At 58.1% G+C, this 20,056-nt stretch overlaps 10 protein-coding genes across 10 annotated transcripts; 4 read left to right on the top strand and 6 right to left on the bottom strand.

The window, feature by feature from the left end:
* Window positions 1–1,291: 1,291 nt before the first annotated feature.
* Window positions 1,292–2,450, top strand: GGS23DRAFT_575833 (ribonuclease H1 small subunit). The gene is made up of 3 exons (XM_051516817.1): window positions 1,292–1,592; window positions 1,683–1,981; window positions 2,054–2,450. Exons 1-3 carry the CDS (start codon window positions 1,454–1,456, stop codon window positions 2,111–2,113), a joined length of 498 nt encoding a protein of 165 aa, XP_051370311.1. The 5' UTR covers window positions 1,292–1,453; the 3' UTR covers window positions 2,114–2,450.
* Window positions 2,451–3,062: 612 nt separating this feature from the next.
* GGS23DRAFT_575831 (acyl-CoA N-acyltransferase) lies at window positions 3,063–4,171 on the top strand. The gene has a single exon (XM_051516816.1). It carries the CDS (start codon window positions 3,144–3,146, stop codon window positions 4,143–4,145), a length of 1,002 nt encoding a protein of 333 aa, XP_051370310.1. The 5' UTR covers window positions 3,063–3,143; the 3' UTR covers window positions 4,146–4,171.
* Window positions 4,172–4,854: 683 nt separating this feature from the next.
* GGS23DRAFT_598377 (glycoside hydrolase family 125 protein) lies at window positions 4,855–6,932 on the bottom strand (the record flags this gene model as incomplete). Its single annotated transcript, XM_051518763.1, has 5 exons — window positions 4,855–4,949; window positions 5,074–5,088; window positions 5,164–5,331; window positions 5,439–6,483; window positions 6,609–6,932. The coding sequence occupies 5 exons, from the start codon at window positions 6,930–6,932 to the stop codon at window positions 4,855–4,857; spliced, it is 1,647 nt and encodes a 548-aa protein (XP_051370309.1).
* Window positions 6,933–7,862: 930 nt separating this feature from the next.
* Window positions 7,863–8,504, bottom strand: GGS23DRAFT_575827 (argininosuccinate lyase C-terminal-domain-containing protein). The gene has a single exon (XM_051516815.1). It carries the CDS (start codon window positions 8,236–8,238, stop codon window positions 7,933–7,935), a length of 306 nt encoding a protein of 101 aa, XP_051370308.1. The 5' UTR covers window positions 8,239–8,504; the 3' UTR covers window positions 7,863–7,932.
* On the top strand, window positions 8,505–10,891 carry GGS23DRAFT_575826 (pantoate-beta-alanine ligase). The gene is made up of 2 exons (XM_051516814.1): window positions 8,505–8,885; window positions 9,144–10,891. Exon 2 carries the CDS (start codon window positions 9,162–9,164, stop codon window positions 10,257–10,259), a length of 1,098 nt encoding a protein of 365 aa, XP_051370307.1. The 5' UTR covers window positions 8,505–8,885; window positions 9,144–9,161; the 3' UTR covers window positions 10,260–10,891.
* Window positions 10,892–11,257: 366 nt separating this feature from the next.
* GGS23DRAFT_611685 (Phosphomevalonate kinase) lies at window positions 11,258–13,037 on the top strand (the record flags this gene model as incomplete). Its single annotated transcript, XM_051520433.1, has 2 exons — window positions 11,258–11,520; window positions 11,828–13,037. The coding sequence occupies 2 exons, from the start codon at window positions 11,258–11,260 to the stop codon at window positions 12,915–12,917; spliced, it is 1,353 nt and encodes a 450-aa protein (XP_051370306.1). The 3' UTR covers window positions 12,918–13,037.
* GGS23DRAFT_140893 (uncharacterized protein) lies at window positions 13,038–13,733 on the bottom strand. Its single transcript, XM_051511263.1, has one exon. The coding sequence runs from the start codon at window positions 13,615–13,617 to the stop codon at window positions 13,111–13,113; it is 507 nt and encodes a 168-aa protein (XP_051370305.1). The 5' UTR covers window positions 13,618–13,733; the 3' UTR covers window positions 13,038–13,110.
* Window positions 13,734–14,739: 1,006 nt separating this feature from the next.
* On the bottom strand, window positions 14,740–16,156 carry GGS23DRAFT_140899 (uncharacterized protein). Its single transcript, XM_051511265.1, has 3 exons — window positions 15,630–16,156; window positions 15,393–15,451; window positions 14,740–15,134 (listed from the first exon to the last, which is right to left on the bottom strand). The coding sequence occupies exons 1-3, from the start codon at window positions 15,729–15,731 to the stop codon at window positions 14,996–14,998; spliced, it is 300 nt and encodes a 99-aa protein (XP_051370304.1). The 5' UTR covers window positions 15,732–16,156; the 3' UTR covers window positions 14,740–14,995.
* Window positions 16,157–16,945: 789 nt separating this feature from the next.
* Window positions 16,946–18,087, bottom strand: GGS23DRAFT_140897 (uncharacterized protein). The gene has a single exon (XM_051511264.1). The coding sequence runs from the start codon at window positions 17,739–17,741 to the stop codon at window positions 17,130–17,132; it is 612 nt and encodes a 203-aa protein (XP_051370303.1). The 5' UTR covers window positions 17,742–18,087; the 3' UTR covers window positions 16,946–17,129.
* GGS23DRAFT_611681 (aldehyde dehydrogenase) lies at window positions 18,016–19,902 on the bottom strand (the record flags this gene model as incomplete). The annotated part of the gene is made up of 4 exons (XM_051520432.1): window positions 18,016–18,404; window positions 18,492–19,376; window positions 19,432–19,577; window positions 19,644–19,902. 4 exons carry the CDS (start codon window positions 19,900–19,902, stop codon window positions 18,291–18,293), a joined length of 1,404 nt encoding a protein of 467 aa, XP_051370302.1. The 3' UTR covers window positions 18,016–18,290.
* Window positions 19,903–20,056: the final 154 nt, after the last annotated feature.

Below are 20,056 nucleotides of genomic sequence, written 5' to 3'. Positions count from 1 at the left end.
GTGGGTTGGGACAGGGATACATAGCTCGGGACATGTCCGGGAAGGGGACCCGAGGGCTGGCCCCCGAAGTTGTACTGGGTTATAGTAGAGCCCTTCACGAAGAAGCGACACGGCCGGAAAAACGCAGTGGATGCTGCATGGCAAGGACGTCAACGACAGTCTGGTTGGAATCTGTCGGTTCGGGTGTGCTTTGACGCAGATCTTCAACCCCTGAGAGGTGATTGGGGGGGTCTGGGAGACGTCAACGCGGCATGCGAGCGGATGAAAGAGGCGTGTAGTTGAACCCACCCAATAACAGCCTGCGCACGCAATCTTTCAAGCCTCGATCGTTAGCTCGAATGTGTTGACGCAGATCGAGCCGGTGGATCTCCCTGCACGTCCTAGGGACCATAATAGGTATTCCCTCCGATCCAGCGTTCGGCATTTTATTGAAACCGGGATCAAGACGCAAGGGGGGGTCTCATTGGATTTCACAGACGGGTCTCTTGGCGGGAATTTACAGTCGCATCAGCCGCCCCGTAGTTGGAATGTCGTGATACCTATTGCGTCTGATAACGGCTTTCGCTATGACATGCAAATTTGGGCGTCTCTCGCGGCCATGGGACCTACCACAAACAAGGCTGGCGGGGTGACGACAGCGACCTGCTCGCAAGTGCCAAAACGGATGAGTGTTGCGGGAACAACGAAGGGGTGTGAGACACAGAAGACCACCGGTCTGATCGTGGCTTCATCGTGGCCAGCCAGAGACCGTCGATGCGCTGCCTCTTTACCGAATACCGGGGATTAGGAGGCAGCCTCGTTTTACGACGTCGTAGTACTGCTCGGTAAGGACTACCGAGTGGTAGCCAAGTGGCTACCCGAGCCCGAACAATATCGATCACGGCCGTATCTAGCCTACGGACTCTGAGAAGCTCTGCTTACGCCAAAGTGCATAGCTCGTCAAATCGAGGATTTCCTTGGACGATCCAGATTTATCGGCCGCGAAGGCACCTTTCTCGGGAACGTCTGCTCAGAAGACATGGCCACAGAGGAGACTGAGTAAAACAATACAAAGCCATAGAGGAGATCGGGTAAACAAGAAAATAAGTGGCTATTTACGAGGCTGAGAGAGGACTGACAGTATGACGAGAGGGAAGGGATGTAGCAAATGGTATGACGTAAAATCGACGAATAATAAGGGGCTAGAATTGCAGGGGAAACCTCGATACTAGGATAGACAAATAGAAGAATGGCTTAATGCAATACCAGCTATAATCAATTCTACTTTAGACAAAATAGACCGGGCCAGAATTCAACGCGTCTCTCAGAGTGATTTATTTGTCATACGCGTCGCACTTCAACTTATCGGCTTCCAACCACCCACCTCTCGGCCTTGTCTCATCGATCCCCCCTGTGTAGTTCATATTGTATTCTAGCTACGCAGATTTAAAAGAGAGAGGAAAAGAATATTAAGATGGCCGCCCCGGTGTTCACCGTCGATCCCCAGGCATCGCTCACGAAGAAAAGCCAGGTCCACCTGCTGCCTTGTCGCATACACCACGACGGCAATGTCGACCCGATTGGCACGTACTGGAACCCTAGCGAAGGCCCAGGTATGTAGGGGACAGGTCGACCCAGCGCCCCGATTCCCAGCGACAACGAGAGAACCACGCGCATCCTAACCCTGTTGCGGATGAGGACAGACGGGAAAAAGATAGCCTACCTACGGGGACGGAAACTGTACGGCAAAGCTACGAAACTGCCCGAAGGCTACTACGGCTCCGTTGTGGAAAAGTCCGAGGCGAAGAAGCCCAAGACGGATGAAGGTGCGATGGAGGACGTTGTAGCGGAAGAGGATTTCGAGGACGCTCTCGACGTTGGCGCCATGCAGGGGAGGGCAGCGTTTGACGAGCTCACGATCTGGGGCCACGAGTCGACGACAGACGCCCACGAGGACCCGTACGTGCGGAGTATGGAGGAATGGGTATCCTTCGCAGAACAGGTCGGTCGAGTCGTATATCCATCTCTCGAGATCGGACTGAGAAATGCTGACGCTTAAAGCAAATGCATCTAGATCCACTCGTATCCTGCCGTAGATGTTTCGAGCAAAAAGCCTGAATTATGCAGAGCATAATTCAGTTATTAATTTGTTTGTTGCCGGGCGTATAAATCCCGGCGTTGGGACTCGCGCCTCGTGCCGTCAGACACCACACCCCGTGGAGTATCATGGATATCAATAGGAGATTAAGCACAGAGATCAAGACGTCACATAGAGCTGTCCTTGGAGTAGATGTAGGAAGTACGATATAACGAGCCGGAATTGCCTGACGACGAGGACAGGTTGGAAAGTATCACCAAATTCGGGCGTTAAAGATGTCCGGTTAGTTGCATATTTGCATACCCTTATATACATGGAACAATATTCAGAGCACACCGCCAATTACCTAAACAATGCGTATCTCTTACCTAATCATCTTATATTAGAGTTGCCCCTCCAAGCTCAACTCGGTCCATTCATCGGTTTCCTTCCCTGTCAACCATCCATTTCCCATCCGACCAACCCACCCGCGATTTCATCGAGCCGACCGCCAACGCCATCAGATCCCATCATGAGCCCGAGCGCGGCGGGCGGCGAGGCCGCCGTAGGCCCCGACGGGCCGCGCCAGAAGAGCCGCGCGACGGCCGACACGATACGGGTCGGCTGCATCGCGATGGTCGAGAAGGACGGGCAGGCGCGGCGCGCCGAGATCCTCAGCATCCGCGACACGAAGAGCGGGCGGCAGTGCTACTGCAACTTCGACAACTTCAACAAGCGCCTGGACGAGTGGGTGCCGGTGCGCCGCATCGACTTCGAGCAGGACGTCGAGTGGCCCAACCCGGACAAGGACAAGCCCAAGGACGGCAAGGGCAAGAACTCGACCGCGCCCAAGCGCAAGGTCGGCGGCAACAAGGCCCAGAAGCGCCCGGCCAAGCGCGAGCAGTCCGTCGCCTCCGAGGCCGTCACCCCCCGCCCGTGGGCCGACCCCTTGTCCGCCGGCGCCGGCGCCGCCGACGGCAGCGCCGGCAGCAGCCAGGCGCAGTCGAAGGCGCCGTCGACGCCGCGCGACCTCGAGGCGGCGGCGGCGTCCCGCGCGGCCGAGACGCCGACGGCAAACGGCGACGAGATGGACGTCGACGAGGACGAGGGCGGCGCCGGCGGCGCGCCGGCGGACAGGGCCCGCAAGGAGGACGGGTTCAGCCGCGAGGCCGAGATCGAGAAGCTGCGCACGGGCGGGTCGATGACGCAGAACCCGGCGGAGCTGGCGCGGATCCGCAACATCTCCAAGGTGCAGTTCGGGCAGTGGGACCTGTTCCCGTGGTACTTCTCGCCGTACCCGGAGGCGTTCACGCAGGAGGACCTGATCTTCATCTGCGAGTTCTGCCTCAGCTACTACGGCGACGCCAAGTCGTTCGCGCGCCACCGGCAGAAGTGCACGCTGCAGCACCCACCCGGCAACGAGATCTACCGCGACGACTACGTCTCCTTCTTCGAGATCGACGGCCGCCGCCAGCGCACCTGGTGCCGCAACCTCTGCCTGCTCTCCAAGATGTTCCTCGACCACAAGACGCTCTACTACGACGTCGACCCGTTCCTCTTCTACGTCATGACCCAGAAGGACGACAAGGGCCACCACCTCGTCGGCTACTTCTCCAAGGAGAAGGAGAGCGCCGACGGCTACAACGTCGCCTGCATCCTGACCCTGCCGCAGTACCAGCGCCGCGGCTTCGGCCGCCTGCTCATCCAGTTCTCCTACGAGCTGTCCAAGATCGAGGGCAAGCTCGGCTCGCCCGAGAAGCCGCTGTCCGACCTCGGCCTGCTCAGCTACCGCCAGTACTGGTCCGAGAACATCGTCGAGCTCCTGCTCGACTGCAACGCCCGCGACGAGAAGTCCAGCATCGAGTCCATCTCCGCCGCCCTCGCCATGACCACCCAGGACGTCGAGCACACCCTGCAGGCCCTCCGCATGCAGGTCTACCACAAGGGCGAGCACAAGCTCGTCGTGCCCGACGCGCTCATCCGCCAGCGCGACCGCGCCCGCCAGAAGAAGCGCCGCTCCATCGCCCCCGAGCGCATCCAGTGGAAGCCCCCCGTCTTCACCGCCTCCTCGCGCACCTGGGGGTGGTAGGCCGTCGCCGCCATCCCCCCCCCCCCGCTTCTTTTTATCCTCTCAGTTATGCGAATTACTTTTGGTTGGGTTTCCCACGGCGTCGGAGGAACCGGTGTACCCAAAATAGGAAAGAAGACAGAATGGCAGCACGGAACGGATAGCATTGTGTATGTATGCATGGGCGGCCGGCGGTCCGAAAGAGTTCGTTAGTAGAGTCGATTAGATATGCCTACCTAGATACCCAAATTTGCACCATTTTTACTTATATTCTTCTCTCCCTGTTCACAACGTAGTCTGTCCTCAGTGCTAAGGGTGTGGTGCTCGTCCACATCCCGGTCTCTATCCGCGTCCGGCCGTAGATAGCGTCTTTGCGGCGTCGGTGCCGTCTACTTTCTATACCACGTCCCGTCCCGCCTCGCACGCAGCGCAACGCAAACATAATATGTACTCTTTCGGAGCGACTGGAAATGCCTCGCTTCCTCCCTCCCTTTCTCTATATATACTTTCCCCACTTCAACTATGCCCTTTCTACGACAGGGCTGCTATAAACGTGTAAAAAGTAGGTATCGCGAGAGCAGACTCCGACTCCAAGCGCGCAGATCCCTCCCCTCCGCGTCCTCGGAACGAAACGAACGGCGACAAGGCTCCGTAGCTATAATAATCGCGCACGCTCCCATTACTTGCACGCCTATCTAGTGTGTTTCAGGTGGTAAGGAGATGAGATAAATCATATCTCGTACGGTGTCGCGGGGTCCTTGAATATTAGGTGCGGTTTCCGCTTGGCGATGTCGAGAATGGTTTCCGCGAAGACGCCGTTGGCCCCTGCGGGAGCGGCCATGGTTAGCTGCAGACCGGAGTCGCGGGGGTTTGGGGGTGGATAAGCGGTGGGGGACGGGACTAGGATAAATGGATTTGAAAGATAAAAATAAAAATAAAATCAACTCACATGCGAACCAACTTCCTGAGCACCTGGTAGTTAGCAAAGTGGTCTCGGAGACTAGTCGAAGGGGAGGGACAAGGGGGGCCGCAGGCTTACTCGTGTAAGAATGATCCAGGTTGACGTTGATGCTCTCGTGGACTAGGCCGAGCTTGCTGGACTTGAGGACCAACTTGAGGCACTCCATGATCTCCTCATCGTCGTCAGACGTCTGGGCCTGGATGAGCAGGCTCATGGGCCACGCGTTAGAGAGGCCGACGTGCGGACCTTTATTTTTTTTGGAAATACATCTGTTAGCCTAGCACGTGCAATTGGAACCGAACCACGAGTGGGAGGGCGAAGAAAAAGGCGCCAAAAAAAAAGGGACAACAAACCGCCTATGCCTTTGAAATCTCGCCCGACGAGGTAGTAGGGGTTCGACGCCTTAGAGAGCAGCATGCGCCGCGTGTTCCGGTACGTCTCGTCGTTGGCCGACACGAAACCCATGAGCGGCAAGGCCAGGAGCGAGGGGTAGTTCGCGTCGTCCATCAGGATGGAGGACCCGTACCCGTCGACCTCGTACGCGAAGACTTCGCCGAAGACGCTGTGGCGCACGACGCCGTGCTCCCAGACGCCGTCGGCGATCGTGCGGCTCCACTTCTCGACCGTCTGGGCCAGAGCGTTCTCGCCGGCGTCGGCGAGCACCTTGGACGCCCTCTTGAGCTCGACCGCCATCATGGCGTTCGCCGGGATGAAGAAGCCGAGGATGGTGGCATCGTCGCTCGGCCGGAACGCGGACCGTACGAGGCCGGTGCCGTTGTTGAGGGGGTTGCCCACGCCCCTGAGGTTGAGCGTCTCGGTGCCGGTATTCGTGTTGCGGTTGAAGGTGTACTCGTTGCGGCGGTAGAGACCGGTGGCCGAGTCGAAGGTGGGCTGAGACTGCTGTTCGAGCACGTTCAGCACCGTTTTCAGGGCCAGGTACCAGCGCGGCGTCAGAAACTCCCTCGATCCGGTGTGATCGTTGAAATCATTGGACAGCGCTAGGAAGTGCGCGAGGGAGTCCAATTCGTACTTGCATTCGAAGACGAAGGAAGGCTCGTAGGCGGGGTGGACGACGTCGTCCTGGCCGTTGTGCGATACGGGGAGGCCGCTGATGGGCGGGGGCTGAAAAGCGTTGCAGTACGGCGACTCGATCACGTACTCGGCCTGGGTGTTTATGGCGCCAAGGATTAGGTTATACAGCTTTGGGTCCTTCTTCGCCAAGGGCTGGTAGGGGGAAAGCTGGTTGGTCGAGTCCCTGAGCCACTCGGCGACGATGTCTCCGGTGATGATAAATGAGTGCGGACCTTCCCACTTGCCTTCGTCGTACGGACTTGTCTTGGGCTTCTTCTCCCCCTCAGACCCGGCAGTGTGAAATTTCACAGTGGTGTCCGTCGTAGACTGCGTACGTCGTCTCCGTTAGCGACACCACTCGACGGTACACGGTTGCGTAAGCGGGATGGGGTGGGGGCAGCGAGAGCAGGATGTGCAACGGCAACAGTCGGGCATTGGAGGGGAAGACTGACAGGGAAAGCATTCTCGAAGAGGCGCGCAAGGTCGAGGTCCTTCATGCGCGAGGTGACATCTTGTATGACCTGCTCTATGGCATCGGAGTGAAAGGTGCGACAGCGGGGATCGGGCCGCTGGAAGGGGAGAGAAAGAGGGCCCTCGCTGAGGGGGCGATGTCGGTAGGTGGAGTAGTAGGTGTAATCGGGGCAGGCTTCTCCGTAGGCGAAGTCGTTTAAGGGTATCTGGCTGTGGCCGTATTGTTGAGAGCTCGAGGCCGGTGCCAGGGCCAGACACAGGCATAGGAGGACCAGCAGCAGATCTGCGCGCAGCGAGCCTGCCATGATGCGGCGCGAGCTGCTGCGGCTCCGGGCTCTCAGCAGGCCGATCAGAAAGTGGTCGCGAAGATAGATGCAGCCTCCAGGGGGGGGGGGGTTCAGAGCATCGCAGGGCGCGTCGCAGGGCGCGTCGCAAGACTTTCGACGGGTTCGGAGGCTCAAGGCTCTGGTACGAAAAGGCGACGTCTCGGCTCAGACGTACCGTTGGGGGCGTAGATAGGTAGGTAGGTAGTCTGCAGGATTACAGCGGTGCCTACAGACAGGCACGGTAGATTAGGCGCCCAGGGCACCTAGGGTATCAAAGTATGAAGCCGGAGGGTCACAGGCACAGGATAGAAATGATCCAGACTTATAGAGAGAGAGGAGAGGAATAGACAGAGAAGACACGTCGACACGGTGGGCAATTAAATATTTCTTCACGGGCTTTAACCGGTACGTCGGAAAGCTAGGTAAGGAGGACGGAAGGCTCTTGGGAGATGGCAAGCCGTGATCCCTTGACTTGCATTTATCGAACGCCCCTACAGAACTTGGTGGGTGGTGAAGGCGACCTTAGGTAGTACCTAAGCTAGGTAGGTTACTGCTACCCTCCGGTAGATAGTTGTACCTACCGCGTACCCATAGTACCCACCTACCTTAGGTACCTACCTGTCTGAGCTACCTACCCACTCTGGCCCTCCAACTTGCCTCGCCCACCGTGAACTGGGGCCTGGCTGGCCCTCTGCCACCAGAGGAAGGGCACAGGGAAGCACCTCCAAAAAGGATGGCGGAGGCTTCTAGTTTAAAGGTCAAGAATCAAGATCGCCAGTGGCTTCATCGTTGGAAGGAGGCCTAGCCTTGTGACTACATTACGCGATCGCTCCCTATGCTTGGTGTCCGCCATCTCACTCTCTTGCGTTTGACTTCTACGTGACTTAGGTCCGTGACACTGGTGCAATACTGGCAGAGTACTTCTAATTCATCAATTGCTTCATAATATCATCATTGTAGCGACTGTAGCATCAAATGCCTAACTTAACAGAGCCCTCGGGACTTCAATCTGCTCTAGAATACTTGACCGACTAGTACCACCTTTAGCTGATCTCGATTCAACACTTTTCTCATAGTTGAATATATCCATAATCTCCTCTGTAAATCGATTACCAATGGCCTTGAGTTGTTCAAGTGAGAGCTTATCCATTGGAATACCCAACTCCTCACTCTTCGCGACTACTTGTCCTGAAATATGATGTGTTTCGCGAAAAGGCATACCCTTTCTGACTAAAAAGTCAGCAAGGTCTGTAGCGAAAAGGGTTGGATCTAGCGCAGCTAGCATCCGCTCTGGTCGAATACTCAGTGTAGAGAGAGGATACCATTTGCGATCTGTATACTATCAGAGATAGTCTTGACATGATCAAGCATAGGTTCCCAGCTCTCCTGGAGATCTTTGTTGTAAGTCGAAGGTAAAGGTAATTTTGTCGGGCTCAGGATAGGTCAAAGGACTGAAGTGCGCCGACACAACCCTAACCTTTCGACTCACGTGATAAGCCCGCTGCTGCCTTGGTGGTTGTTGCGGGTAAGTAACCCCCCTCCCAAGTAGCTTCGCTCCCTCTAAGAGGTACCTAAGGTGCTTCGCCCTAGGTGTTGTTGGGTACGTCAGGTGCCTAAACCACCTGCCATCTCCCCTCCCGTCCTACTACGCTAAAGAACGGTACCGGTACGTAACGAGACGAAACGTTGCTCAGTATCCCACAAGCAAACCAGCACAGTACGCCGAGATGGCTGTATACGATTATCCCGCGCGCCGAGAAGCTCCAAAGGGCATCTCGCAGCCTTCAGGAGAACAGAAACCGCCGAGGTCTCAATCTGCACAACAACTTGTGACGAGCCAAGAAATCGTGCATCCCGGCCTTCTTCACTTGGCCGTACCAAATGGGGAGAGACGAACTGCAGCCAATGCGGAAACCTGGTTGGTAACTTAAGGTATGCCGCCTATCTACTAATATTAGTATGCTTATCTTTCCGTTCGCTACCTAGGTAGCTCGGCTTCTTCCCCTACCGCAACGTCTTCGTTCTTCTTCACCACCAGTTCCCCGGCCTCAGATGTCCGCAGCAGAAACCATCACAATTTTTTACCTCTCTCTTCTGCTCCGGTTCCGCTGCGCGCGCCCTCTTGCCATGGCTCACCATGTCTTCATAATTGCCTCACTCGAATCCTCGTTGACGTCTCGGCTCCCTTAGCACTTCCTCCCTGCCGCCATGTCGCTCTCGATGCGGCGCGTCCTCGGGTCGCGTGCTCTCCGCCCGCCCCTCGTCCGAACCCTGGTCTCGATGCCCAAGCTGATTCCCGAGGCCGTCCCGACCGGCTCGACTCAGATCTTTCGCACCGTCGAGGAGGTCAAGCGGTGGCGCCGCCCCCAGTACACGTGTCACCGAGTTATCGGGCTGGTGCCTACGATGGGCGCCCTGCACGAGGGCCATCTCTCTCTGATTAGCGCTGCCGTCAAGGAGTGCGACCACGTCGTCGTCAGCATGTACGTGAACCCGGCCCAGTTCGGCCCCCACGAGGACCTGGATTCGTATCCGGCGAACTGGGATTCAGACCTCGAGATCCTCGCCGCGCTCGAGAAGAAATTGGCCAAGAAGATCAGCGCCGTCTTTGCGCCGACCACGAAGGAGATGTATCCCTTTGGGTTTCCGGGCCAGGAGGTCGACTCGAAGGGCAGCTTCGTGATCATCACGCCGCTGAGTGAGCGTCTCGAGGGCAAGAGTCGGCCGACCTTTTTCCGCGGCGTGGCCACCGTCTGCATGAAGCTGTTGAACATTGTGCAGCCCGACAAGGTCTTCTTCGGCCAGAAGGACATCCAGCAGAGCCTGGTGATTCAGCGGATGGTCGACGATCTCATGGTGCCGACCAAGGTGATCGTCTGCCCCACCGTCCGGGAGCCGGACGGTCTGGCTAGGAGTTCTCGGAACGTTTATCTCGGTACCCGGCGACGCAAGGTCGCGAAAGTGCTACACGATGCGCTTGCCAGCGCCAAGCAGCAGTACTTGAACGGCCGCGCGGATCGGAGCTCGATTCTCGGATCCGCCAATGGGCTGTTGGAGAGCACGCAGGCAACCCAGGTGAGCTTGCCCGCTGAGGAGAGAGTCCGGTTCGAGGTGGACTACGTCTCGTTCGCGGACCGGTTTACGATGGATGAGGTGGAGGAGGTGGACCCTAGCAGGGGCGCCATCGTCAGCGCGGCGATTAAGATGCTTCCGGTCGAGTTAGCGACACCGGGCGAGGATGTCGGGTACAACGGAGGCCCGGCGGTTCGCCTGATAGACAACATGATCCTGGAGCCGTCGGGTTAGGTATATTGCGCATTCGACTAGCTTGGGGGAGTAATGCACAAGAAAGCCAGTTAGCTCTCGCGGGGTGCTGCGCATTCTCGCTCACCGCTATCCGTAGCTCATCGTATTCCCCCCTTCGCCGTTCCCTGCCCTATACGATGGGCCGGCTGTTCCACCCAAGGCAAGACATGGCGAAGTAGGGAAGAGAAGTAAGGGGTGCATAACGCCGGCCACCAAGCTCTCCTTTAATACATCCTGCTCCTCTCGGTGACGCGCATCTATCCTCTCTGTTGATCCGCTACCTCCTAATACCTGCTAGGCAGAGTACTTGGGCGTCAGCCACGATGCCGCCTTGCATGATGCATCTCTGCTAAGACGAGCCTCCGCTATGTACGCCCCGTTGTGGTAGGTTGGGTAGTATTGGGTGGGTGGGAATGCCCCTCGCTAGATCCCCAACCGAATGCTATGCCCTTCTCCAGCGCCTGCGGCCTTGGGTTAGGTACGTCCAACCGCCTAAGACAGGCAAAGGTACTGCTATGCTGGGGACCTGGGGTACGCAATCTATGCGTGTTAGTACCTATAGGTTAGGTACCTGTATACCCGATATCGCGGGCGTTCCCTTGCCTCCCCCTCCTTCGATACTCCTCGGGATCCCTTCTTCCTCCCTCCTCCATACCGCCCAGCCCAGCTCCGATCCGAGCCATTACGGTCTCGCCAAGAAGATAGCGGACGGCAGCGCAACTAGGTATATCGACAACACCCGTCCCCCTGTCGATCGTCGGCTTTTCCTTTCTCTGCTCCCGCCTTGGGCACCACACCTTTTTCCCTGCCCTGCCTTGGCGGCAACTCGCCCACATCAATTCCCTCCTTACCCATTATATTTACATATATACCTCTGCGCATATATTCTCTCCCGATATATATATATATATCTATATAACCATATTGACACGCTTGACGCCTCCAATATCTACCCGGGAGAAGCGTCCAGCGGCCTGGGCGCATCGCGGTGATTCCCAATGCCGAGACCGTCCACCGCCGTCTCCGCGCCGGGCAAGGTCCTCCTCGCCGGCGGCTACCTCGTGCTCGACCGCCAATACACCGGGCTCGTCTTCGGCCTGAGCGCCCGCATCAACGTCGTCGCCCAGGAGATCGAGACCAGCCAGGGCGTCCAGCTGACCGAGATCGTCGTCGACAGCCCCCAGTTCCTCGACGCCCAGTGGCGGTACGGCTACCGCCTCGCCCCCGACGATGGCGGCATTCACCTCACCCAGTTGCAAGTGTAAGCCGAGCTGCTCTGCTCCCCTCGCCCTCTCTTGGCAAATGCCTGCATCCCGTCGTTTGCAAGTCTCCGTTTCCCCTTTTAAGCGACGACGAGTTACGGCGACCTAGTGTAATCGCTCTCTACATCCTCTTGTAGCTGTTACCTCGTTTTAAGACCCTCTAGCCCTCCCTGCCTGTCCATCCCCGTCTCATCCGGCCACTTTCCCACCCACCCACAGACATTCCCTCGCAGCATCACCCCTCCCACCCCTCCGCCCCCCGCCGCAGTGATCGCAGCACCTCGTTAACCCCAGGCACAACAACAGCGGCTCCGACATTAGCCCGAACCCCTTCGTCGAGACGACGCTGGCCTACGCCCTGACGTACATCACCGCCACGACGCCGCACGCCGCGTCGCGCACCCTCGCGCCCGTGCGGCTCACCATCCTCGCCGACAACGACTACTACTCGCAGCCGCACGACGCCGCCCCCGCCGCGGGCCGCTTCGCCAAGTTCCCGACGCGGCTCCGCGACGCGCACAAGACGGGCCTCGGCTCGTCGGCCGCGCTCGTCACCGCGCTCGCCGCCGCCCTGCTGGCGCACTATCTGCCGCCGGGCACCTTCGACCTCGGCGCGGCCGCGGGGCGCCGCGCGCTGCACAACCTCGCGCAGGCCGCGCACTGCGCCGCCCAGGGCAAGGTCGGCTCCGGCTTCGACGTCGCCGCCGCCGTCTACGGCAGCTGCCGGTACCGCCGCTTCTCGCCGGCCGTGCTCGCCGGCGTGCCCGAGCCCGGCCGCCCGGGCTTCGCCGCCGCGCTCGCCGCGCTCGTCCGGTCCGACGCCTGGGACGCCGAGGTCGACCGCGGGGACGACGCCGCCGCCGGCCGCGGCCCCGTGCGCCTCCCCCCCGGCGTCGCCCTCCGCATGTGCGACGTCGACTGCGGCAGCCAGACCGTCGGCATGGTCAAGCAGGTGCTCGCGTGGCGCGCGGCCGACCCGGCGGCGTCGCGCGCGCTGTGGGACGAGCTGCAGGCGCGCAACGAGGAGCTCGCGGCGGCGCTGGGCGGCGCAGCGGGGGACGCGGCCGTCGCGGCGGCGCTGGCCCGCGCCCGCGGCCTCGTGCGCGCCATGGGCGCCGCCAGCGGCGTGCCCATCGAGCCGCCCAGCCAGACCGCGCTGCTCGACGCGCTCGCCGCCGGCGTCCCCGGCGTGCTCGGCGGCGTCGTCCCCGGCGCCGGCGGCTTCGACGCCCTGGCGCTCCTCGTGCGCGACGACGGCGCGGTCGAGGCCCGCCTGCGCAACTTCCTCGCCGCCTGGGGCGCCGAGCACGACGCCCGCGTCCGCCTGCTCGAGGTGCGGGGCGAGACCGAGGGCGCGCGGCGCGAGGACCCGGCCGCGTACGAGGGCTGGGTCTAGTGAGGGAGGGAAGGGGGAGAGGGGGCGAGTTAGATAACCGAGGATGATATGCACGCATGTGTAGACGGTAGACCGAGGGAGGAGGAAACGCGTAGACTAGACAGATTTCCTTATCGTGCCTCTCGCCTTTCCGTCTCTCCCCCCCTTTCGCTACGGAATTGTGTGCCTGGCGGGGAGGGGGCAGGCTCCCCAGTTACTTGCGCCTCAACGCGTCTACTTCTAGCCGTCGCGCTCCGCCAGTCTCGCGTCCGTCATGCATTCGGTGGGCCAATCCAAGAGTCATAATATATAGACCTACGTATATCGATATCGTATTCCTTTGGGGGACCCGGTCTAAGCACGCACGCATGCATGCACGCATGTATGTATGTACGTAAGAGAAGCGAGCCAGGCAAGTCAAGTAGGGGGGAGGTAGGGAGGCCGGGCCACCGGTAGCGAGCGTGCTCGCTACCGAAAACGCCCACCCCTGCCCGTGGACCGCCGGGGTCCTGCTCCCCCTCCCCCTATTCTCTCCCGCCTTTCCCGCTCGCCCCCCGATCGCGACCAAACGCCGTCCGTCCGTCCCCGTCTCCCATCTACGTGTACGCAGCAGAGTCCCGCCCGTCCGCCCGGCGCATGTACAGCGACCTGCTCCTCGCGCCGCCAGCCTCTCTCTCAGTCTACCCCGTCTGTGTGTGTGTGTGTGTGTGTGTCGTTTCATTCGTACCCCAAAGCCGATAAAAACCCACGCCGCCTCCGAGCCGCCCGTTCCTGGTCCGCGGCCCCAGGAACCCCGCGACCCCCCCACCCCCCCGTGGCGATCACCGGACGCCTTGAATATAGAGCAAAGGAAAGAAAAACGAAAAAAGCGAAAAAAAAAATGAAGGAAAAAAGGGAAGGAGAAGAGAGAGAGAGAAAAAAACGGTCTATAACGAAAGACAAGAAGAAAAGCGATGATTCTAAAAAGCGGGGAAAAGCGAGAAAATGGACGAAGAAAAAAAGGCAAAAAAAAGAGAGCACATATGACCTCTCAATCGCGCGAGGCACCACACGCTTCGACCACCCCTACTCCTATTCCTACTCTTCCATCTCTGCCCTTCCTCTACTCTTTCCGTCCCGACTCCGTGATCCGCGCACTCCCTACGACCTTGCTCTGCCGACCGGCCGCTCTCGGGCCCGCTCCGCTCGTTTCGTTGACGCGTGGGCGTTCGGGCGAGGCCAGGAGTGTCGCGAGACGAAAAGGGGAGGGCCCGTGGTGGGGAGAGGGGGCGACGGAGCGGAGTAGCAGACGAAAAAGGAGCGGAAATGCGAAAAATAATAGGTATAAGAGCTTAGCAAGAAGACGAAAAAAAAGGCAGCACTGACTCGGCGTGAAAAAAAAAGCAGTATCCGTGTACCTATAGCCTCCGAACCAAGCCTACGAACATTCTTCCACGCCGTGGTAGTCGTGGTGCTCCTCCTCGCGTCCCGTCTCCTTCCTGTTCTCCCAGCCTCCGAGCATCTCTCTCTCTCTTGTCGTCTTCCCATCCTTCCTCTCCATGCTTTGTTTCCCCTTCTCTTTTCGGCTGGGACTATCTGGGGGTATCATTTCGAATCCGGAAAAAAAAGGAAATAAGGAAAATATTAGACGAAAGGCCCGTGGGTATCGTCCGAGGAGGTTGTCGACGCGGATGGGGGGTGGAAACTGCGTCCAAGCCGTCGTCGTGCCGTTTCGCTCTCCTCCATTCCGTCGTTGCCCCCCGTCGTCCTCCGCATCTGTGTACCAAGGGGGCCCGGAACACAAGTCAAGTATGCGCCGGCAAAAGATGTTATTTCGCAGCGGCAGGAGTGGAAGTTGACGCAAGGCGGCGGCGGCGGCGACGTATGTCTAGTGCAAAGGCGTTGTCGTCGTAGCGGCGATAGTTGGATCCGTCCTGTTTCCCCTCTTCTGCATCTTTTTCTCCTCTCATCCCCTTGTCTGCTCGTCTATCTGGCTTGCCGGCCAGCCGTCGCGAGACACATTACGGACGCGGTCAGGGCTGATCCGAGCAGGAGGACATGGGTAGAGGATAAAAATAGAATGGAAGACCGGGAGGGATCCGGAACCGTCCGGAGACGCCTTAGAAGAACTTCTCAGTGGTTGAGATCGGTGCGGAAGCGAGGGTCGGCGGAGCCGGCGCCCTGCGAGGCTGGCTGATGGACAGCCCTTCGACGTAGTTGACGCGTGCTGCTGCCGCCTGCTCCTTTAGGATTGCGATCCTGTCAAAGTGAAAAAAGAAGGATCAGACACGTGGTCAGCAGATCTGTTCTCGGAATTGCTATTTTTTGCTCTTCTTCCTCTTTTTCTGACCCGTTTCTTCTATGCGGCTGCATTATGTAGTGCCACATAGGAGCAGCACCGCCCATCCGTTGCGCACGATAATAAGACCACGATCGAGAGAGAAATAAGGGCATTACCGAGGCGGAAAAAAGAAATAGGATAGGGAGGAAGATACACAAGAAGAGAGGTTCACTTACTCGTCCTCAGAGACACCGGGGAGGGAGAGAGTCTCGTGCTTGAAGTTGAAGGGTGCCGACTGCGGTTTGCATAGTTAGCCCTGATGCTACCGGAGGAGATATATACAGATTAAAAGTGAGGTTTTCTGCCAGAAAACACGAGGTGATTCGGGAAGTAATAGCCCTTCCGACCCCTCGTGCGGAACCGGAGAGAGGGCAGGCAGAGGCAGAGATGGAGGGAGAGCGGAGAATACGCACGATCTGAAGAGCGGGCCTATCAGAGGTGTCCCTCTTGGACTTGCAGCCGATGATGCTCTGCAATTTTGCCACGAAGGCACGGATGCCACCAGTGCAGCTCATCGTGTTCTCTTGGTCGGTGAGGGCAACGAGAGGAGGACAGGGTAACGAGCAGACGAGAAACTATAGGGATGATGGTGCTAGAGAGGTCGATCTAGGTCGGAAATTCGTGATAGGGAGTAGCAGACAGACGAGTAGTTCAGTTGCCGTCCACCTGGTTTTGTCGTGGACGAAAAAAATCGTGACAGTTGCCGTGGATAAAAAAAAAAGTGCAGGTGAAGGGAAAAGTCCCTGACGTAGACAAAGGGATCTCGAAAAATGTCCCTTTAGGCAGGTCCGAGAGTACAAAGGCTGACAGTCGATGCAACCCGAGTTCAACGGCTTAAAAATGAATTTCTGTACAGCCTGCCAGTCTGCCGGGCAACGATGCCTCAAGTGATTGCTAGGTTGGTTTGTGTGTGTACTGTGCGGCCGCGAGGGCGGAATTTGACGGTTGACAATTGAGGCCTGGGTATATTTCAGGGCCTGAGCCTGGGGAATTTGAACAGTCGCGGTTGGGGTAGGAATGGCGGGAAGATGACCCGGCCTTGTTCTCCCTCAATTCTGCCGATTATTCATTCATTCATGCGAATGCGCAGCACCAGCATCAGCATCAACAGCAAGCAGCGGCTTAGATACGGCTTCTACACGGAGGCGGCTGACGCTTGATTGACCAACAACTCGTCGGCTGAGTCGATCAACCCAAACACTGGGACAGCCGCGGCAGAGGGGGAGGATGCAGAGGAAGAGGAGGAGTTGAGTACGTGAGAAAAGGAGCAGCGCTAGAAGGATGGGCAGGTGGACGTTTGACGACTGACGGTGTGTGGCGATGACGAGGATGACGAGCCAGTCCGGGTTGAGGCACCCTTCTCTTCTAGCAGGGGTGACAGACGAAGCTGAAAAGGGCGGCGGAAGCACTGTAGCCACAGCAGCAGAAGTATCGGCAGCGTGTACTGGCTGGTTGGCGGGCCAGGGGAAGCAACCAAGAGAGTAAGGAGGTCTGACAGATCGACCAGAGCGGGGGAAGAGGGTGGGATGGGAGCTGAAGGCGCATGAAGCAAGATACAACAGCCTAACTAATGCGAGGTGACAGGACTAGTCCAACAGGCGTTGGAAGAAAGGGGGGAGAGGGAACGCTATGCTAGCCACGGGCGGCTGACAGGCTGAGAGTCTCTGGCTCGCTCGTCCGACGGTATGTCACGAGAGGAGGGAGAAGGTGAAGGACAAAGCGAATAGGATACGAGTCGTCTACTATTACGAGCAGTGATGTAACCTTGGTTGGGACATACAAGCCGAGGGATATAGAGGAGACAATGCAGGCAATATTAAACCGAGTGGACTAGAACAGATCGACGACAAGAGATACACAGCGAAGAAGGACGGAAAAGAGAAAGACTAGGACAAAGGAACGTGCGATGCGAATTACGCCTGGGACAAGGAAACAATGGAGTGAGTTGTCGGTGGGCCGAGAAGAGAGTGACGCGAAGGGCAAAAAAAAGAGTGACGGTATAACGGCACGGAAAAAAATAAGAGAGGATGACGAGACACAAAACCAAGACGGGGAGGGGAAAAGTCAAGATACCAAGGCAGACCGGCTATTGAGGCGAAGGAGCAGAGACAGGGTCGGAATGCCAGAAGCATCACCGAAGAAAACAGGACCCGCCGTCGGTTCTGAGAGGCGCATAGACACCAAGAGAAAGAGACAAGCTCTACACCTATACTACGCATGCTAACAAGGATAAGAGCAATATTTAGAAATGAGGGAACCACCCGACGGCAATAATAATAGCCTGGGGAATTGGTAAGAACACGGCCATGCCAATTTAAAGTGATGCAAGTTGCGGAATGCTGGCAATGGTCGCGCTCTGGTGCCTGTCTCTGGGCCTGGTGAGCATGACAGGGGGGTTTCGAGCGGAGGGAACGAGAGAGCGCGAGACGATGCGATGCGACTCCAGGCTTTCGGGGTCCGTCTCCATCGCCCTCGGCCTCCCTCTGAAGCGATTGGCCCGGGCGTCCATGTTTCGAAACAGCCATGCCGAGACACACGCACGCATCTGCCTCAGTAAGCGGTGCCGTCGTCGTAACTCGTCGCCCTTCGCATGGTGCATGAAACAGGAACACGTGTGCCAAATCGGGAATAAGCTGCCCTGAATCCTTCCCTCGGGTGCCTCCCCCTCATCCAGTTATGTCCCGTCCGGCACCCAGGCCAGGGGCCTCCATCGGGAGAGAAGAAATGGAAATAAACCGTCCGCCCATTCCAGGCCGTACTATAAGTAGGTATGTAGGCATGCTAATCATCCGCCCACGTACGCACGTATACACACACGCAAGTCTGCACACGCACACACACGAGCACGCGCGCGCAACACAGCCCCCTCCCACCCCGGCTACACATGCTAAGTGAGTCGGCAGTGGCAATAGTAGTCGTAGTAGGGCTAGTGGCAGTAGTAGTCGTCGACTATTCCCACTTACATGCCAAACCCGCAGTCCGGCATCCAAGGCGGCCTACGGAGTGGCTAACTTGCTAGGTAGCCGCTAAGCCCTGGGCGTGCGGTTCTCGCGCTTCTCGTGGTTCTCGTCAATTCATTTCGGATAGTCCTTCAGATGGTAGCTCTTCAGCTTCACGAATTGGTCGTAGCCAAACCTGCTCAGCGTCACGCCCTTGCCCGAATTCTTCCAGCCCGTCCAGGCGAGATCCTGATGCGAGACGAAGGGAGAAGGTGGCCATTAGCAGGGGCATCCCGAGCTACAGAGCGAAGATGCAACACGGAAGAAAGAACTTACCGGGCTGGGGTAATCCGCGCGGTTGACGAAGACCGTCCCCGCTTCGACGCTCTCCGCCAACTCGTAACCTTTTTCTACGTCCTTCGTCCATATGCTAGCCGTCAAGCCAAACTCGCTGTCGTTCATCAGCGCGACGGCCTCTTCGTCGCTCCCGACCTTCATGACCGAGATGACCGGCCCGAACGTCTCTTCCGTCATGACCGCCATGCTGTGGTCGACGTCGACGAGGAGGGTAGGTTTAACAAAGTTGCCCTTTGACGGTAAGCTCGAGAATGTCGGGTTCTCCGGTGTCAGGTCCTTTGCGCCTTTCGCCAACGCATCCCGGATATGGGATTCGACGGTCTCCTTGGACCGCGGGGAGATGACCGGCCCGATCTGGGTCTCTTTAGACAGAGGGTCTCCGACCTTGTAGCCCTTCAGGACCTCCTGGACGGCCTCGACGAAGGGGCTGTAGATCTTCTCGTCGACGTAGACCCGCTCGATGGCGCAGCAACTCTGCCCCGAGTTGAAAATGGACCCGTCGACTATCTCGGCCGCGGCCCAATCGAGGTCCACGTCTCCCCTCACGTAGGCAGGATCCTTGCCGCCGAGCTCAAGACCAACGTGGACAATTCTGTCCGAGGCTGCCTTTTGGACGGCTAACCCTCCGGCGACAGAACCAGTAAAGCAGATCAGGGCGATCTTGGGGTTTCGCACCATAGACTCCATCAGCACGTGCGAGCCGCAGTGGAAGTACTGCAGGACGCCGGCAGGCAGCCCGGCCTCCGCGAAGATCTTGGCAACCTGTTCGACTATGGTGGGAGTCTGAGGAGAAGGCTTCAGGATGACGGAATTGCCCGCGAGCAACGCCGGGATCAGCGAGTTGACCAGGATTAAGTAAGGGTACTGAAGACCACGAGGTCAGCTGGGTTCGGGGCGAGGTGGCATCGAATTGTCTCACGTTCCAAGCGAAAATGATGAGAACGGGACCGACGGGAACCTTCCGGATGAAGCGCCTGAATCCTTTCTCCGGCTCCCCGTCTGTGTCTTTCAGGGCATCCTCGCTGACTTTCACGAGGAAGTCGGCGCGTTTAATAGCGGTCAAGACTGGCAACGGCGTTAGTTCAGTAGATCGGAGTTCCTAGTAAGGGGTTGTCGTGTCGTGATGTGTACTTTCACCACCAGTGTAAGCGATCGGCCGTCCCATCTGGACGGTCAGCTCCTCGGCGAGCTCATCCTTCTTCTTCTCCAACAGTTTTAGTGCTTTCCTGACGATGATCTGGCGATCAGTCAAGGAGGTCTGCCGCCAGTTCAGGAAGCTCTCAACGGCGACCCTGGGTATCTCTTCTAACTCGGCAGCCGAGACTCCATTGCGTGTCAATATAGGCTCGTTGGTCGTGGGCGAGATGGTGGTCAGGACCTCCACCGACATGATTCCGATCTCTCACTATCACACAAAGGTAGGCAGGTAGGCAGGTAATCAATACAGGGGAGGCATATACCTATAGCTGAGGAAGGGGAGAGCCTAGGGTTGGGAAGGGAGGATTCGACTTGAAAGCTTCGCAACTGACGGGCAGATCAGGTTG

Source organism: Durotheca rogersii (assembly GCF_024521655.1).
Source record: "Durotheca rogersii strain YMJ 92031201 chromosome Unknown GGS23scaffold_17, whole genome shotgun sequence".
In the NCBI taxonomy this organism is placed as follows: Eukaryota; Fungi; Ascomycota; class Sordariomycetes; order Xylariales; family Xylariaceae; genus Durotheca; species Durotheca rogersii.
The sequence above is the reverse complement of the archived record's forward strand: the minus strand, read 5'-3'. Positions and strand labels throughout refer to the sequence as shown.

What these genes read in the sequence shown, in the direction of transcription:
- GGS23DRAFT_575833 (XM_051516817.1), top strand. Translation starts at nt 1,454, where the DNA reads ATGGCCGCCCCGGTGTTCACCGTCGATCCCCAGGCATCGCTCACGAAG. An exon ending in GAACCCTAGCGAAGGCCCAG is followed by an intron (nt 1,593 to 1,682) that starts GTATGTAGGGGA and finishes GGATGAGGACAG; the next exon opens with ACGGGAAAAAGATAGCCTAC. An exon ending in GGGTATCCTTCGCAGAACAG is followed by an intron (nt 1,982 to 2,053) that starts GTCGGTCGAGTC and finishes AAATGCATCTAG; the next exon opens with ATCCACTCGTATCCTGCCGT.
- GGS23DRAFT_575831 (XM_051516816.1), top strand. Translation starts at nt 3,144, where the DNA reads ATGGACGTCGACGAGGACGAGGGCGGCGCCGGCGGCGCGCCGGCGGAC.
- GGS23DRAFT_575827 (XM_051516815.1), bottom strand. Translation starts at nt 8,238, where the DNA reads ATGCTAGCTGCGCTAGATCCAACCCTTTTCGCTACAGACCTTGCTGAC.
- GGS23DRAFT_575826 (XM_051516814.1), top strand. Translation starts at nt 9,162, where the DNA reads ATGTCGCTCTCGATGCGGCGCGTCCTCGGGTCGCGTGCTCTCCGCCCG.
- GGS23DRAFT_140893 (XM_051511263.1), bottom strand. Translation starts at nt 13,617, where the DNA reads ATGAAACGACACACACACACACACACACACAGACGGGGTAGACTGAGA.
- GGS23DRAFT_140899 (XM_051511265.1), bottom strand. Translation starts at nt 15,731, where the DNA reads ATGAGCTGCACTGGTGGCATCCGTGCCTTCGTGGCAAAATTGCAGAGC. An exon ending in ATAGGCCCGCTCTTCAGATC is followed by an intron (nt 15,452 to 15,629) that starts GTGCGTATTCTC and finishes TGCAAACCGCAG; the next exon opens with TCGGCACCCTTCAACTTCAA. An exon ending in CCCGGTGTCTCTGAGGACGA is followed by an intron (nt 15,135 to 15,392) that starts GTAAGTGAACCT and finishes TCACTTTGACAG; the next exon opens with GATCGCAATCCTAAAGGAGC.
- GGS23DRAFT_140897 (XM_051511264.1), bottom strand. Translation starts at nt 17,741, where the DNA reads ATGGCTGTTTCGAAACATGGACGCCCGGGCCAATCGCTTCAGAGGGAG.